The sequence below is a fragment of the Sapajus apella genome, unplaced genomic scaffold, assembly GCF_009761245.1.
Source record: "Sapajus apella isolate SASKATOON/1434 unplaced genomic scaffold, GSC_monkey_1.0 scaffold43, whole genome shotgun sequence".
Taxonomy (NCBI): domain Eukaryota; kingdom Metazoa; phylum Chordata; class Mammalia; order Primates; family Cebidae; genus Sapajus; species Sapajus apella.
This window is the reverse complement of record NW_022436983.1, coordinates 18,331,804-18,350,217: the sequence shown is the minus strand read 5'-3', so window position 1 is coordinate 18,350,217 and position 18,414 is coordinate 18,331,804. Positions and strand designations below refer to the sequence as shown.

Genomic DNA, 18,414 nt, shown 5'->3' with positions numbered 1-18,414 from the left:
CCACAGGTGATTTTCATGCAAGCTCAAGCTTTAGAACCACTAATTTATAGTCAAAAAAGAAAAAGCCAATCAGTGGTTTGCTGGTAAAGGATTAATTTAACAACTGGTTCTCCAAGAAACTAAAGCTTTGATTGGTAGCATTTGCAATTTCTGTGGTACAAATGCTTCCCACGGGGCTGAGTTCAAGCTATCCAGGTGACACCACTGCACATGGACTTGGGAGGAGACAAGAACAGTCAGTCCACTGAGCCTATGGAAACTGGCTCCAGCCCATCTCTGCAAGTCAGCTCCCATCAGGGTGAGTGAGTTGAGCACCAACAAGCAGTTATCCTCTTGCCTTTGCAGGACCCAGGCAAAGGGAAGGGCATAGTGACAGTGATGATCTCTTTTCTGGAGGCCTTTGGTCTGCTGAAGGTAGAAGGCATGGGTTTCACCAGTCGTGAGGCCAGTCATGCAGCCTGAGTCATGGTACTCAAACTCTCCAAATCTCCGTTTTTTATCTGTAAAATGGGAAATAAGACCTCTCACAGGGTTGCTGTGAAGATACAGCCATAGAACATAGCCCCTTTCTTTATGATTACTGATGCTGCGTCAGTATAAGGGCATCTCTGTGTAATGGAAGGATGGAGAGAGGATTAAGCTCAAAGTCAGAACACTTAATGGGAACTGTGGATTAGCTACTGCTTGGCGACATTGGGCAAGTCAGTTGACTTTTCATTAATTCCACAAACAATATTTCCCAATTTCCTATTCAGATAAGCATATGTGATGGAGTCAGGAGGCCGTGATGAGAGCCGGGATAGAGCATTTCTCACAAGTTGTGGAATTTTTAAGTGATGGGAAGGCACACTGAAATGGCATTGAATCATGCGGTGCAGATAATTCTTTTTCAGTTCTCAATCCTTTGATTACATCAGGGAGAAAAGAAAGTCTCCACTTGGGCTGAGAATCTCTGCACCCTTCTAGCTTTTGTTAACCACTCTTTTGAACAATAGCAGAGAAAACCTCAGGCTGCTGTATCTGGGAGAGATTTTAGCAACATTTTGTTTTCATTGTATCTCTTTTTACAGCTACCTCCTATTTTCCTTCTATTTTAAGGTAGTAACACAGTTTTCTTTTAAATTCATTTATTTAAATGTAAAAATAAGTCTATTTGAGAAAAACAAATTTTAAATAGCATCTCTGGAATGCCAATATGGCTAAATTCATGAATGTTGCCCTCAATGCTGAAACCTGGGAAGCATCTGGCTGAGCTCTGTGGATAGGCCTGCTTAGTTTGAATCCCAAGAGCCACCCATTCCAAGCCACAAAACATTGGAATTCTTGGCTCACTTCCCTACCATGAACTTGCCCTCTGTGAAATAGGGACACTAATAGCTCCCTCACAGGGCTGCTGTGAGGACATGTGTTGAGCTGAGTGTCTGGCCAGGGGAGACCCCGTGCAGGGAGACTGTTATCATGGTGATGGATTTCTGCTTCATTCATTTCTTTTTCCAGACAGCATCATATAGAATGAGTTGTGGGGTGGCGGTCAGCAGGTTTGGGTTTATTCTCTATTCTGCCACTTATTACCTAAAAAAATAACTCAACTTATGTAGTATAACCTATATCCAGAAAAGTGCAAATATCATAAAAGTACCACTTGATGAATCTTCTGATATCCCCACATAACCAACACCTAGAACCTCTTCATGTCTCATTCCAGGATAACCACTAACCTGACTTCTAACAGCATCAGTCAGTTTTGTCTATTTTTATACATTATATATGTGATGGTTTGAATGTGTCCCCCAAATTTCATGTGCTAGAAACTTAATCCTTCAATTCATATGTTGATGGTATTTGGAGAAAAGGCCTTTGGGAGGTAATTAGGATTAGATAAGGTTATAGGGTGAGGCATGATGGGATTGGTGACTTATAAGAAGAGAAAGAGAAATCTGAGCCAGCATGCTCTTGTCCTCTCACCGTGTGATGACTTCTCCATGTTATGATGCAGCAAGAAGGGCCTCACCAGATGGTGGCACCATGCTTTTGGACTTCCCAGCCTCCAGAACTGTGAGCTAAATAAATTTATTTTCTTTATAAATCACTCAGTTTGATATTTTATCATAGCAACAGAAAATGGACAAAGAAAATTAGTGCAAGAAGTAGAGTTTTTACTACGGCAGATTCCTGAAAATGTGGAAGTGGCTTTGGAACTGGGTGATGGGAATAGGTTGGAAGAATTTGGAGGAACAGGCTAGAAAAAGCCTGTGTTGTCAAGAATGGAGCATTAGGCTGGGCATAGGTAGCTTACTCCTGTAATCCCGGCACTTTGGGAGGCCAAGACAGGTGGATCACCTGAGGTCAGGAGTTCGAGACCAACCTGGCTAACGTGGTGAAACCCTGTTTCTACTAAAAATACAAAACATTAGCCAGGCGTGGTGGTGCACATCTATAATCCCAGCTACTCGGGAGGCTGAAGCAGGAGAATCACTTGAACCCAGGAGGCGGAGGTTGCAGTGAGCTGAGATCATGCCATTGTAGTCCAGCTTGAGCAACAAGAGAGAAACTTCGTTTCAAAAAAAAAAGAATGGAGCATTAGAGACAGTTCTGGTGAGGGCTTACAAGAAGACCCCAGAACTAGGGAAAGTCTGGAACTTCTTAACGGTTACTTAAGTTGTTGAGGCCAGAATGCTGATAGAAATATGGCTGGTAAAGGCCATTCTGATTAGGTCTCAGATGGAACTGAAGAACCAGGTATTGGAAACTGGAGCAAAGGTCATCCTTTTTATAAAGTAGCAAAGATCTTAGCTGAACTTTGTCTGTGCCAGAGTGATTTATAGAAGGCAGAATTTAAGATTCTGCAACTAGAATATGTGGCAGAAGAAATATCTAAGTTGCAAAGCATTTAAGCTGCTTGGCTACCTTTTTTTTTTTTTTTGAGATGGAGTTTTGCTCTTGTTGCCCAGGCTGGAGTGTAATGGTGTGATCTCGGCTCACCACAACCTCTGCCTCCTGGGTTCAAGTGATTCTCCTGCCTCAACCTCCCAAGTAGTTGGGATTACAGGCCCATGCTACCATGCCTGGCAAATTTCGTATTTTTAGTAGAGATAGGGTTTCTCTATGTTGGTTAGGCTGGTGTCAAACCCCTGGCCTCAGGTAATCCATACCCCTTGGCCTCCTAAAAAGTGCAGGGATTACAGGTGTGAACGACCATGCCTGCCCTTCTTTTTTTTTTTTTTTTGAGATGAAGGTTTGCTTGTGTCACCCAGCCTGGAGTGCAATGGCACAGTCCCCGTTCACTGCATCCTTTGCCTCCTGGGTTCAAGTGATTCTCCAGCCTCAGCCTCCCAAGTAGCTGGGATTATAGGTGCCTGCCACCACGCCCAGTTAATTTTTATGTTTTTAGTAGAGATGGGGATTTCAGTGTGTTGGCCAGCCTGCTCTCAAACTCCTGACCTCAGGTGATCTGCCTGCCTCGGCCTCCCAAAGTGCTGGGATTACAGGCATGAGCCATCATGCCCGGCCTACGTGGCTACTTTTAACTGCCTACAGTAAAATAAGAGAGGAAAGAGATTCCTTTCCTCTCTTATTTTATCTTTTATAAATTCTGAAAGAATTTATGACTAAAAGGAAAGCAGAGCAAAAAGATTCAGAAAATTTGTAGGCTGGCCACATGGTAGAGAATTAAAGAACATTTTCAGCTGAGAAAACGGAGGATGTGACCAAGCTACCAATCGATAAAAAACTTAGTACACATGGAACAAAACCAGAGGCTGTTCATCAGAACAAGGAAGAACTCCAAAGGCATTTCAGAGATCTTCAAGGCCGCCCCTCCCACTACTGGCCCAGAGCTTTAAGAGGGCAGAATGGGTTGGAATGACCAGTTCCCGCCCAGGGCTGCCTTGGGTCTCTGCTCCCCACATTCTGGTGCAGCACTCCTCAGCTATCCTAGCTGTGGCTCAAGTGGCCCCAGGTGTGATGTAAAGGTAGAAGTCATAAACCTTGGCAGCATCCACATTGCACCAATTCTGCAGGTGTGCAGAGTGCAAAAGCTGAGGGGGCATGCCTTCTGCCTTCTTCCACCTGTATTTCAAAGGATGCTGTGAACAGCTGCCACCGAGAGCCCCTAGCAGAGCAGTGTCTAGTGAAGCTGCAAGGGTGGGGGCCACCACCAAGGCCCCAGAACAGTAGAGCTACCATAGTGCAATGCCAGCTTGGGAGACTGCAGGCATGAGACTCACACCTGTGAGAACTGCCACATAGGCAGAGCCCAGCAAAACCATAGGGGCAGGGCTCTCCAAAGCTTCGGGGGTCCAAATGCCATAGTGTGTCGAGGAGGTGGCACATGGAGTAAGAAATCATTTTGAAGGTTTAAGGTTTAAGGTTTTCCTTGTTGGGTTTTGTACTTATTTGGGCCCAGTTACCCTTTTTTTTCTTGCTTCTTTTTCCTTTTAGAATGGGAATGTCTGTCCTATGCCTGTTCCAATGTGTAGTTTGGAAGTAGATAACTTGTTTTGATTTTATAGGCTCACAGCCAGAGGGAATCTCCCATAGAATGATTTAGATGAGACCATGGACTTTGGACTTTTGAGTTGATGCTGGAACAAGTTAAGACTTTGGGGGTTGCCTAAGTGTGGTGGTTCATGCCTGTAATCCCAGTGCTTTGGGAGGCTGAGGTGAGAGGATTGCTTGAGCTCAGGAGTTCAAGACCAGCCTGGGCAATGTAGTGAGACCTGTCCCTACAAAAAGTAAAAATAAAAAATTAGCCAGGCATTGTGGCATGTGCCTGTAGTTCTAGCTGCTCAGGAGACTGAGTTGAGAGGATCACTTGAGCCCAGGAGTTTGAGGCTGCAGTGAGCTATGGTTGTGCCACTGTATTCTAGCCTGGGCAACAGAGTGAGACTCTGTTTCCACAAATAAAATAAACTTAGCCGGACATGGTGGTACACATCTATAGTCCTAGCTATTCAGGAGGCTGAGACAGGAGGATCACTTGAGCCCAGGAGTTTGAGACTACAGTGAGCTATGATCATGCCACTGCATTCCAGCCTGGGTGATAGAGTGAAATCCCATCTTTAAAACAACAACAACAACAACAACAACAACAAAAAAAAACTTTGGGGCTATTAGGATGAATTTTGCATGTGAGAAGGACATGCATTTTGGGGGCTAGAGCAGAATCAGAATGCTATGGCTTGAATGCATCCCTCAAATTTCATGTGCTGGAAACTTAATCTCCAAATTCATATGTTGATGGAATTGGAGGTGAGGCCTGTGGGAGGTAACTAGGATTAGATAAAGTCATCAGGGTGGGGCTCCTATGATGAGACTCGTGGCTTACAAGAGGAAGAGAGATGCTCTTGCCTCCTTGCCATATGATGCCCTCTGCCATGTTATGACACAGCAAGAAGGTCCTTACCAGATACCAGCAGCATACTCTTGGACTTCCCTACCTCCAGAACCATGAGCTATTGTGTTTCTTTTATAAATTACCCATTCTGTGGTATTCTGTTATAGCAACAGAAAATGAACTGAGATAATATACATGGAATCATACAATAAGTCTGTGCTTTTGTATGCTTGACTTCTTTTACTCAACATTGTAGTTGTGAGATTCATCCAGTTTGTTAAGCATTGCTGTACCCCTTTTCCACGGGGGCAGTGTTCTATTATGCTTGGGTCTTACTTTATAAAAGTGACTTGAGTGATATTTTCTTCTAATATTATTTTGGGAAAGTTTTTGTAGTTCACAGTTCCCCTGCAAACAAGAGGCAGAGCACATCGTGCAGGGCCACACAAAACTCTGTCACCCAGGGACCAGGCAGCAGAAAGAAAGCGGGGACTGGGACTATGCCTTTCTGAAAAAGAGTGGTGGGAGAGAAACTGGGTGAGGGCATCCGCTAATGGGCAGGAAGTGAAATTACGTGTTAGAGTTTGTAGCTGAGGGGTTTATAACATGAGTTTCCCATGCCTGAGGAAGCTGACTTGCAAGAAAATGAGATAAACAGCTTTGGCCATTAGTGTGGCCCTGTGATAAATGAATGCCAGATAGACAAACAGAAAACCTAAGAAAAGATAGTTGGAACAAGTGTTCCATTGTGTGAATACAGCACAATTTATTTATCCATTATCGAGGAGGATTTGGGTAGTATCCAGTTTGGAACTATTATGAATATTCTAGTATTGCTCCTATGAACATTCTAGCACTTTGTTTTTGGAACACACGAATGCACTTCTGTTGATTATATGCCTAGAAGTGAAATTGTTGAATTAAAAAGTATTCACACAGTCAGCTTTAGTGGCTGCTGCTAAACAATTTTCTGCAGTAGTTTGCACCAATCCAATCACCAGTAGTACACAGAAGCTCCTTTTACTCCACATTTTTCCAACACTTGGTGTTTTTCTTCTTTTTGATTAGTCATTTAGCAGTCAAACCTATTGTTTAAATTTTGATATCCCCAGTGACTAACTAAATGGAGTACTTTCCATATGCTTTTTGGACAAATTTTTTTTTCTTGTGAAATGTCTTTTCAAGTTATTTTGCCCATTTTCTACTGTGGTGTTCTGTCTTTTTCTTATTGATTTGTAGAAATTCCTTACATATTGTGGATATGAATCCCACTTTTTGGGTTACTCCTTCCTCCCTCCCTCCTCCCTCCCTCCCATCCCTCCCTTCCCTCCCTCCCTCCCTCCCTCCCTCTCTCTTCATTTCCCTCTTTCTCCCTCCCTCTCTCTCTCTCTCTCTCTCTCTCTCCTTTCTTTCTTTTCTTTTCTTTCCAGAGTCTTCCTCTGTCACCCAGGCTGGAGTGCAATCGCACTATCTGAGCTCACAGCAACCTCTGCCTCCCAGATTCAAGGGATTCTCAGCCTTCTGAGTAGCTTAGATTACAGGTACATGCCACCATGCTCACCTAATTTTTTTGTATAGACAAAATAATTTTTGGTAGAGACAGAGTTTTGCCATGTTGGCCAGGCTGGTCTTGAACTCCTGGTCTCAACTTTGGCCCACCTTGGCCTCCCAAAGTGCCAGGATTACAGGTGTGAGCCACCACACTCAGCCCACCTTTTTCTTTCTTAATGATGTCTTTTGAACAACAGAGGTTCTTAATTTTTATATAGTTCAATTTCTTTTTTTTTTTTTTTTTTTTTTTTTTCTAAAAATTGCTTAATATTAGATCAATGAATTGAGTAATTAACTCCATTTTTCAGTCATTCAACAAACATTTCCCTGGGGTTTTGATAACCTGAATCGTGTTTGATGCTGGGGAGGAAGCAAACTATTGAAGGTATACAAAGATGGCAAATATAAGGGCCTAGAGCTTGCCATGCAGAAGGGGGGATGGCTCCTGAATGGTGGGGAAGGTAACTGTTGACAGCTGCACTCACTACATGAGCAGCAAGGGGCAACTCTTTTTATCTTTTTTAAATTTACTCTGTTTTTCTAGTCCGAGGGTAAGTTTTTTTATTTCTCTCCATTCTCCCATGATCCTATGAGGTAGGAACTGTCATTAGTTTCCCCCACTTTACAACGAGGAATCAGTAAAGACGGGGAAAATAACCAAATGATACACAAGGAGGTGGGGTCCACCCCACCAGGCTGCAGGCTTTGTCTTCCAAATGGGAACATGAACTGCCCACCTATTGAGACAAGAAGTAGGAAAGGCTTAAAAATTGGCTTGTTGGCTGGGCAGGGTGGCTCACGCCTGTAATCCCACACTTTGGGAGGCTGAGGTGGGTGGATCATGAGGTCAGGAGATTGAGACCATTCTGGCCAACACGGTGAAACCCTGTCTCTACTAAAAATGCAAAATATTAGCTGAGTGTGGTGGTGGGCGCCTGTAGTCCCAGCTTCTTGGGAGACGGGGCAGGAAAATCGTTTGAACCTGGGAGGTGGAGGTTCCAGGGAGCAAGATCGCACCGCTGCACTCCAGCCTAGACGACAGAGCAATACTCTGTCTCAAAAAAAAAAAAAAAAAAACCTGGCTGGTTGTGTACAACTATCTGCGGGGCTGCAGTGAAGGGGCTGGCAGTGCGTAGGTGCAGGCTTAACCCTGGGACAATCACATTCAGCATCCGAGGGCCCCTGTAATAGCATAATCTTTAAATTGAAGGCCTGGGGTTGCTTTGAAGGAGAGAGGACCTGGAAGTATGTTCAAGGGGAAGGAATGGGGAGGGGAGATGAAAGCCAAGGTGTACCCTACCCACCTTGCCCCAAGAGAAATAGAACCTGCATTTTTAATTGCCTAATGAGAAAACTGGTGGCTGGCCAGACCACAGTGTCTCATACCTGTAATTGCAGCACTTTGAGAGGCCGAGGTGGGCAGATCACTTGATGTCAGCAGTTCAAGACCAGCCTGGTCAACATGGTAAAACCCTGTCTCTACTAATAATACAAACATTAGCCAGGTGTGGTGGCGTGCGCCTGTAGTCCCAGCAACTTGGGAGGCTGAAGCACGAGAATCGCTTGAACCTGGGAGGTGGAGGTTACAGTGAGCCGAGATTGTGCCACTGCACTGCAGTCTGATGACAGAGTGAGACTCCATCTCAAAAAAAAAAAAAAAAAAAAGAGAAAACTGGTGGCTCTGAGAGGTTAAGGGACTTGCCCAGGATCATGCAGCTAGTAAGTGACAGAGCTGGGACTTGAGCTTGGGTTTTGTGACTCCTGATCTGGCTCATTATCCACGAAGTGCTAAGAACTAAAATAAGCCAAAGATGATCTTGGAATCTCCTTCCCCTCCCTCCCTCACTCCATTCCTCCTACGTGTCTGCATGGCTTTTTGGGAAAATGACAGGAGAATGTATCAGCCACGAAGAGGACCCTTGTTTTCCTTGTGGCTCTTCCTAGCAATGACACTACTGACACCAACAGTCTTTTTTGTCCCCGATGACTTCTGCTGCCTGATGCCCAAGTGACCATCTCTGCTTTGTCATTTCTAGGATTCTCTACCAGGTCCTCCTCGACGCTGGGCAATTCAGCTTGGCTGTGGCGATGGGTCTCGCATCTGGTCTCCTGACAGGTCAGTGTGAGGCCACCTTTCTTCCACTATTGCCCAGGACACAGCACCCACGTCCAGAGCGCACCCTGCTGTGTAGCTGGTGTATATCTGCCCTGTCTCCTTCCCTGCAGATAACATAATTTCAGAATTGGAATGGTCCTTAGAGGTCACCTGCTGCCAATGTGGACTGTGAGGCCAGGGCAGGGAAGGGACGTCCCTAAAGTTAAAAGTAGGGAGAGTGGCAACATTGCACACTCTTAAACCCAGGGCTGATGATCACGCTCAGTTTTGCACAGCAGCCCAAGGAAATCCTTACACCCAAAAGCCTACCTTTTATTCCTGAGGATACCCATAATACTGTTTTATTCAACAAATATTTATTCATCATCTACCATGAGCCAGGCACTGGAGACCCAGCAATGAGCAAAACAAATTCCCTGACCTCATGGAACTGATCTTCTGGTGGGGGAGGGTATTAACAATAAATAGACAAGCAAGTGCCTAGTATGTCGGCTAGTAATAAGTGGCTGTGAAGACAGAGCAAAGTAGGGAAACAGATGCAATGTGGTATGGGGTGTTTTTTTAGGGGGTGGTCAGGGAAGGCTTATCTGAGTAGTTAGCTTTTAAGCAGAGACCCCAGTGAAAAGGAAGGAGATATGGCATGCATTTATTTAGGGGAAGAACATTGCATGGAAATAGGAGAGCAAGTGCAAAGAAAGGCCCTGGGGCAGGAGCATGCTTTGTGTGTTGAGGGAGCAGTAAGGAGACCAGTGTGGTTGGTATGGATGGAATGAGAAGGAGCGGCAGGCATTGAGAGCAGAATGGTAGCCAGAAGCAGGCCCTTATGAGAGATGGGAAGCCACTGGAGATCTTTCAACAAAGGAGTAAAGTATGTTTCTGCTCTTGCAATACAATAGAACAGCCAAATATCTTGAGGAGTTGCTAATTAGCCAGTCTTATATGCCAGGTGAAAATATGTGGCTAGGTATGGTGGCTCATGCCTGTAATCTCAGCAGTTTGAGAGGCTGAAGTGGGCATCTCACCTGAGGTCAGGATTTGAGACCAGTCTGGCCAACGTGGTGAAACCCCGTCTCTACTAAAAATACAAAAATTAGCAGGCATGGTGGCGGGCGCCTGTAATCTGAGCTACTTGGGAGGCTGAGGCAGGAGAATTGCTTGAATCCAGGAGGCAGAGGTTGCAGTGAGCCATGATTCTGTCTCCAAAAGAAAGAGAGAGAGAGAAATAAAGAGAGAGAGAGAAAGAAAAAAGAAAGAAAAAGAAAGAAAACAAAGGAGAGAAAGAAAGGAAGGAAGAAAGAAGAAAGAAGGAAGGAAGGAAGGAAAGAAAAGATAAGAAAAGAAAAAAGAAAGAGAAAATATACATTCCGGCCAGGCGCGGTGGCTCATGCCTGTAATCCTAGCATTTTGGGAGGCTGAGGCGGTTGGATCACCTGAAGTCAGGAGTTCAAGACCAGCCTGACCAATGTGGCAAAACCGTGTCTACTAAAAATACAAAAATTAGCCAGATGTGGTGGTACACGCTGGTAGAACCAGCTACTCAGGAGGCTAAAGTAGGGGAATGGCGTGAACCCAGGAGGCGGAGGTTACAGTGAGCCAAGATTGCACAACTGCCCTCCAGCCTAAGCAACAAGAGTGAGACTCTCTCAAAAAAAAAGAAAGAAAATATACTTTCCATCCAGAACTGTTCACCTTTATTCTATAAGCAAACATCTTTTATTGGTTAGACACCCATGTATGTGTCCCTAAGCAGGAGGTGGATGCCAAATAAGAGACAAAATGGCGTAAGACACTATCAGACTATGAGTTGTGTGGCGTTGGGCATGTCACTTTACTCCCTCTGAGCCTTGGTTAGCTTCTCTATAAAATGAAGAGATTCTAGTAACTAAGCTGGCTTCCTTCCAGCTTTAACAAACTATATTAAGGTACTTTTTGAAGTTACCTGGGTAATTTTTGAGCGTGAGATTGTCTAGAATTGCTTTAATGTACCAGAGTCTGGCCTTAGTTTTCAGCAGAGTGTGTGTGAAGAAGCAGAGGCAGAGCGGAGTAAATTCCACAAGGTGACATTCACTCTGTGGCAGCTGGCAGTCCAACCCTGGGAAAGGCCGCCAGATTTAGCAAAAATGCAGAGTGCCTGTTTTTAAAATTCAAAATGAATTGGGTATCCTGCATTTTATTTAGCAACCCTATCCCCGGAATCATACCATTCACTGTTATCACTGGTATGTTCAAGGCGGTGCTGACTTGCACCTTGTCTTACAAAGTACCTGGGGGTCTTTTCTTATGTTTCACTGGGGTCAAAAAAGAGAATAGAGGAAAAGATAATCATATTGATCCTTTAACATTAAGACCTGCCGGGCATGGTGGCTCATGCCTGTAATCCCAGCACTTTGGGAGGCCGAGGCAGGCGGATCACCTGAGGTCGGGAGTTCGAGACCAGCCTGGCCAACATGGAGAAACCCTGTCTCTACTAAAAATACAAAATTAGCTGGCCATGGTGGCACATGCCTGTAGTAATCCCAGCTACTCGGGAGGCTGAGGCAGGAGATTCACTTGAACCCAGGAGACGGAGGTTGCAGTGAGCCGAGATTGCACCATTGCACTCCAGCCTGGGCAGCAAAAGCCAAACTCCATCTCAAAAAAAAAAAAAAAAAAAAAAGACAAATAAGCCTTCCTCTTTACATGTTGCTTTTGACATTAGCAAACTGGTGATTAAAAAACAACATGGGTGGCTCATATTTATAATCCTAGCACTTTGAGAAGCTGAGGCGGGAGACTAGCTTGAGGCCGGGAGTTCAGAACTAGCCAGGGCAACATAGTGAGACCCCATATTTACAAAAGATACAAAAATTAGCCAGGCATGGTGGTGCACCTGTAGTCCCAGCTACTCCGGAGGCTGAAGTGGGAGGATCTGTTGAGCCTGGGAGGCAGAATTTGCAGGAGCTGAGATCGTGCCACTGCACTCCAGCCTGGGCAACAGAGCGAGACCCTGTCTCTAAAAAGAAAACAAATTGGACAATGGAAGGGGAAAAAGTCCCTCAAGCAGCCAAAATTGCACCAGAGGGACTCCCGGAAGCCAAGCGTTTAACTTGTTCATTGACCCCTCTATTTGGAGCCTATCTGTACTTGTTTTAAAAACAGACCTATCAAGTGTAGTTATTAGGTTTCCCAGCTCAGGTGGATTAGAAGTAGCAGATTAGAGGTGGGCTAGGTTTCTAGAGGTAAAGTACACCAGCAGAAGTTAGAAGTAAAAGCAGAGAGCCTAACAGAGAAAGAGAAATTCTTAAAATCAGCCACAAGGACAGAAAATGCTCGGGCTGCTGAGAGGATAGGCCAAGCACCCTCCACGGTACACGCCTTTTCCACCTTATACGGCATGTTTCATAAGTGGGTGTTCCTAGTGATGGTTCTGATTTTTTTTTTAAGTCTAAATATGTTCAATGTTGTCTTAGAAGACAAAATATATTTTAGACAGACATTCCTCAGTGATGAGTAAGCCTCAGCTATCTGGAAAATTCATGCAGGCGCCAGAGATCATTTCTGAGTAATTCAAGCTGAGTTATGCTGGTTGAACCCTGCATGCCAGTATCAGTTAAAGGCAGCACTCCAAAAGGGAAATACGAATCTCACTAAGCACTCACCCGTTCTTGTTAATGACATTGGAACTGATCATCCTTCATAATACACAGATAAATCTATCAGGAGGATTTCCTTGCTTCCTGTGAAAGGAAGCCCTCATTCAATGTGTCCTGTGAAATTCAGCCAGCTTTGGGAAGCTGGAGGAATACATATGGCCATGCTATCTGGGCAGAGACTAGACGTGGAAAGGAGGCTGGGCACGGTAGCTCACCCCTGTAATCCCAGTACTTTGGAAGGCAAAGGTGGGCAGATCACTTGAGCTCAGGCGTTCAAGACCAGCCTGGGCAACACGGCAAAACTCCATCTCTACAAAAAATACAAAAAATGAGCTGGGTGTGGTGGCACACACCTGTGGTCCCAGCTACTTGGGAGGCTAAGGTGGGAGGATTGCTTGAGCCCAGGAGTTTGTGGCCGCAATGAGCTGTGATTGTGCCACTGCACTCCAGCCTGGATAACAGAATGAGACCCTGTCTCAAAACTAAAAAATAAAAGATACTAAAAAAGATGTGGACAAGGAAGGACAGGCATAAAAGCAAGTTATAAGCTACTCTCTTTACTACACAAGTGGAAAGTTAAGCTGAGGTTGCCAGGAGTTGACTGGAGCCAGAGAAGACAGACCTATAGGAGCACCCAATTGGAGTCACCCTCCGTAGTAGCCTGTACGTCTTACATGGATCAGCTTTCGTGGGGCCCTTCTACTCCATCTGGGGAAGGGCATCAGATCCGTGGCTCTTGTGTACTGCTCAGTATCATCTCAGACTTTTGGAGATCATTGCCATTTCCAGTTCCTTTTTTAAAAATGTCTACAGAATTGGCTCAGCGTGGTGGCTCATACCTGTAATCCTAGCACTCTGGGAGACTGAGACGGGTAGATCACTTGAGGTCAGGAGTTTGAGACCATCTTGACCAACATGGTAAAACCCCATGTCTACTAAAAATACAAAAAAAAAAAAAAAAAATTAGCTGGATGTGGTGGCAGGCACCTGTAGTACCAGCTACTTGGAAGCTGAGGCAGGAAAATCACTTGAACCCAGGAGGCAGAGGTTGCAGTGACTGGAGAGTGCACCGTTATACTCCAGGCTGGGTGACAGAGTGAGACTTCATCTCAAATAAATAAATAAATGTAAAGTAAAGTAAAATAAAATGTCTACTAAATTAAGCTGGTCCAGGAATGACAGGGCTTCCATTTATTTGTCTGTCTTTCAACTGTGGGAGAAAAAAGATTTCTGTTGAGATACAGTAGTTTTGACACACAATATTTTGATTAATCTTGAGATAAAAAATCCTGTGCTCCAAATGTTTTAACATTTAATCATGTATTTAAACAGGTTTGCTCCTAAGTCTCAAAATATGGAAAGGACCTCATGCGGCTAAATATTTTGATGACCAAGCTTTCTGGGAGGTAAGATTTGTAACTTATTAATGTGATAGATTTTGATAGATTTTGCATGAACTTAAAAAGATGCCTGCCTACGTATGTTGACTTGGTGTTTATGAGTAAAACAAAAACAAAAATGAAGTAAGGCACATTGCAGGAGGAACTGGAGGAAGAACAGGGCCATGATATTCATGTGTGTGGGGGAGGGTGGCGGGGAGGTGGTGAAGGTCACCATTTCCCTGATGCCTCAAATCATTCAGGGTCAGGGATGAGACAGATGCCACTGGCTGTACTTCCCCTCCCCATCTGCAGTCCTCAACCTAGGCAAATAGTTTGACATGCAGGTGACAACCCCACAATGCAAGAGCTGGAAGAAGCCTCAAGCCCTGGAATCCAACCCCTTTTTCGACAGATGCTAAGAGTAGAGACATGACTTATCAAGATCTTACAGCCCATTGGGCACGGTGGCTCACACCTGTAATCCCAGCACTTTGGGAGGCCAAGGTGGGGAGATCACCTGAGGCCAGGAGTTCAAGACCAGCCTGACCAACATGTCAAAACCCCATCTCTACTAAAAATACAAAAATTAGCTGGGCATGGTGGCACATGCCTGTAATGCCAGTTATTCAGGAGGCTGAGGCAGGAGAATCACTTGAAACCAGGAGGTGGAGGTTGCAGTGAGCCTAGATCATGCCAGCCTGGGCGAGAAGAGCTGACACTCTGTCTGGGGAAAAAAAAAAAAAAGATCTTACAGTGTGTGAGTGTCCAGGCTGAGTCCTGAACACAGCTCTTGATAAATGATAACAAGCAGGCACAAAAGAATTTGTAGTACAGGAGTCTGAAGTCACTTAACAAAGAGAGGCAGAGCTCAAACAACTCAGCGGCTGCTGTCCCTGTGTTACATTGTAGCGTTTGTTGTTGTGACTGGGCTAGAAAGATGGTAAAGAAGGTCAGGGCTCACTCCCTATGCCCCCCAGCACCCCCCTTTGACCCACACTCATAGTTCACTCAGCACTCTGATGGGTCCCCCTAGGCCATCCTCTAGTCAATGCTGTGGGTAGGCTGGACCAGCGGGGACCAGTATTGCCACAGCAAGTCGGGGCCAGCAGTGGTCAGGCTACTGCCTGATGTTTCACTTTTGTGAGTGGCAGAGCCAAGACCAGAACCCAGGCCTTCTGAGTCCCAGGCCAATGCTTGCCCCATCCAGCATCCAAGATGTTGCTCACTGAAGGGACAAAGAAGCCACCTTTTAATGGGCCTGGACACCTGTGCCTGAGGGCCAAGCAGAGAGAAGCTGGGGAGAGACCCTGCCCCTTCTTTTCCTTCTCCATCCTCTTCTTTCTCTTCTTCCTCCCCTTCAAATAGCTTTTTGAGGTGTAACTGGCCTACAATCAATTGTACTTATTTAGGGCAGGTGTGGTGGCTCACACCTGTAATCCCAGCACTTTGGGAGGCCAAGGCAGGCAGATCGCTTGAGGTCAGGAGTTTGAGACCAGCCTGGGCAACATGGTGAAACCCTGTCACACTAAAAATACAAAAATTAGCCAGGTGTGGTGGCAAGAGCCTGTAACCCCAGCTACTCAGGAGGCTGAGGCAGAAGAATCACTTGAATCTGGAAGGCAGAGGTTGTAGTGAGCCGAGATCATGCCACTGAACTCCAGCCTGGGCAACAGAGTGAGACTTCATCTCAAAAAATAAAAAATTAGCTGAATGTGGTGGCACACACCTGTAATCCCAGCTACTTGGGAAGCTGAGGCAGAATTACTTGAATCCCAGAAGGGGAGGTTGCAGTGAGCTGAGATTATGCCACTGCACTCCAGGCTGGGTGACAGATTGACTGAGACTCTGCCTCAAAAAATATATATTAAAAAAAGTAAAATAGGAAAGCACATCAGCAGCCTGCCAAAGGACTCCCCAGCCTTGGTGAGGCCCAGTGTTCTGGGAGGCAGATCCGAATTCTAGGCCTAGTTTACCCACTGGCAGGCTGGTGCCCTTGGGCAGGTCACTTCTCTGGGGCTGTTTCTTCATCTCTAAAATAGGATCAAAACCCATCTTCTAAGAGTTTGTGCTCCAGTCATACAGACCTGGGTTCTACCACTGCCAGCTCTGTCATCTCGTAGCTTCAGTCTCGCCATCTCTGACATGGAGATATTAACAGTAACTCCTCACCGTGTTGTTAGGGTTTAAAGGAGATAATGTATGTGAAATGTTAGCAAAACAATCTATGTTAGCTACCCTGATTTCCAGTTTCAGAGCTCTGAGGTCCAGGTTTATGCCACATGCAGTGCGGTTGTATGACGGGCTGTGGTGTGATACCACTTCAGAACTCAGGGTCTGCACAGCTTGTAGAAGAAGGCCAAAGGAGACCTAAGAACTCTGTTCAAACACTTGGAAGACTGGTATGGAGGCTGGGCGTGGTGGCTCACACCTGTAATCCCAGCAGTCTGGGAGGCTGAGGTGGGTGAATCACCTGAGGTTGGGAGATCAAGACCAGCCGGACCAACATGGTGAAACCCTGTCTCTACTAAAAAATACAAAAATTAGCTGGGCTTGGTGGCTGAGGTAAGAGAATTGCTTGAACTCAGGAGGTGGACGTTGCAGTAAGCCGAGATCACACCACTGCACTCCAGGCTGGGAGAGAAGAACAAAACTCCATCTCAAAAAAAAAAAAAAAAAAAAAAAACTGGCATGTAGAAGAAAACTGTTTTCTCTACGCTTCTCTGAAGAATTTAACCAGACCCAGGGGAGGTGCAGTATAAATTTCTAACAATCTCAACTGTCTGCCAAGTGGAATGAACTACTTCATATGGCAGTAGTGAGTCCCCTGTCTCTGGAGGCATTCAAACAAAAGCCAGATGGCCATTTATCAATGATCCATGTAAAATGCTATACAAAATAAAAACTATCTAAGATCTCTTTCAATTCAGATTATATTAAAGAACTTCTAAAGTCTTTGTGATGAGACATATTTAGGCTAAGTTTCAAGAGATCAAGCCAAAATCAGTATGTGGGTTCATCTGTGATAAAAATGTTTGTTTTGCTTTTACAGTTTCCTCATTTGGCTGTTGGATTTTAAGCAAAAGCACCCAAGAAAAACAAGGCCTGTTCAAAAACAAGGCAGCTTCCTTTTGCTGGTGCCCACTCTGTGAGAAACACTCATGACAACAAAGTCTCCTTATGTACAATGAAACAAGGTCAAAGACAGATTTGATATTAAAAAATAAGACTAAAAACTTGTTTAAGAATCAATTTAATAACAATTTAAAATAAATCTGTAGTTTCATTAAGATGATGCTATTGATATTTTCTTGGTTACAGACACATTATTAAAGTTTTGGGTAAATTTTATTGACACTTCTTAAGATTCTTTCTCATGCTTAATAAAGTGTGCTACCTAGTTAACTCTTGTTTACATTAGCAAAGCAGATAATACAAAACAGGAAAAATAAAAATTCACGATACTTAGTGCTTGTGGGAATCGTGCTTTTATCCTAGCGGTTTTACACGGTAGCTGGCGTTCCCTGAGCATATTCTGAATTGCACTGTAGGGAGAGGCTGTGCTCAGTTGCAGGGTCGGGGGATGCACTGCCTCAGGATTAAAAAACTAGTTCTGTGACCTTGAGGAAGTCATTTAAATTTTCATGGTCTGGGTTCCCCTCCTGTGTAAAAAGAGAAGGTGGAGTTCAACCTCTAGGATCTTCTCCAATTTTCACATTTTATGGATCTTTGTAGAAAAAACATCAGGAGGCCGGGTGCGGTGGCTCACGCCTGTAGCCCCAGCACTTTGGGAGGCCAAGGTGGGCAGAATGCCTGAGCTCAGGAGTTCGAGACCAGCCTTTGCAATATGGTGAAACCCTGTCTCTACTAAAATACAAAAAATTAGCTGGGTGTGGCAGCGTGTGCCTGCAGTACCAGCCACTTGGGAGGCTGCAGCAGGAGAACTGCTTGAACCTGGGAGGCAGAGGTTGCAGTAAGCTGAGATCAGGCCAGGCCACTGCACTCCAGTCTGAGCGAGAAAGCTAGACTCTGTCTCCAAACAAAAAGAAAAGAAAAAACATCAGGAGTTCACGTGGGATGACAGCAAGTCATTTCTTAGAGGAGAATCTTGATCACCAAGCAATAGTCACAACATACAGTCAGATAACAATGGCTAACATGGAAAAGACACCCGAACATTTAAATCACCCAGCAAATATTTCAAAGAGCTAACTGTAGCACATTTTTTGAAAGACGTGTCAACCTCTGGATACACTGAAGAATGTACCCCACCTTGCAGAGGTGGGAAGCCTGTGGGGCCCACAGAGTTCTGAAGAGGCCTCGGGAGACTACGAGAGCTCCTGGTAGCTAATGCTTGTCATTCTAGTTGACCTTGCTGGTCTATTAGGCTAGTGGTTCAGT

General features: G+C 44.9%; 2 protein-coding genes across 7 annotated transcripts in view; one reads left to right on the top strand and one right to left on the bottom strand.

The window, feature by feature from the left end:
* The window catches only part of RHCE (Rh blood group CcEe antigens), a 56,111-nt gene extending 38,655 nt beyond the window's left edge, over nucleotides 1-17,456 (top strand). For 5 of the 6 annotated variants that reach the window (XM_032300872.1, XM_032300870.1, XM_032300873.1 and 2 more), the window contains 3 exons: nucleotides 8,923-9,002; nucleotides 13,967-14,040; nucleotides 17,066-17,456. In XM_032300872.1, the coding sequence (XP_032156763.1) occupies nucleotides 8,923-9,002; nucleotides 13,967-14,040; nucleotides 17,066-17,092 (181 nt within the window). In that variant the 3' untranslated portion in view covers nucleotides 17,093-17,456. The remainder of the gene's footprint in view (nucleotides 1-8,922; nucleotides 9,003-13,966; nucleotides 14,041-17,065) is intronic. The other variant, XM_032300876.1, reaches the window with a different exon arrangement.
* Nucleotides 9,731-18,414, bottom strand: part of TMEM50A (transmembrane protein 50A) — a 33,711-nt gene continuing 25,027 nt past the window's right edge. Inside the window, exon 7 of the transcript XR_004275877.1 lies at nucleotides 9,731-9,743. The gene's annotated coding sequence lies outside the window, so the exon portion shown is untranslated. The remainder of the gene's footprint in view (nucleotides 9,744-18,414) is intronic.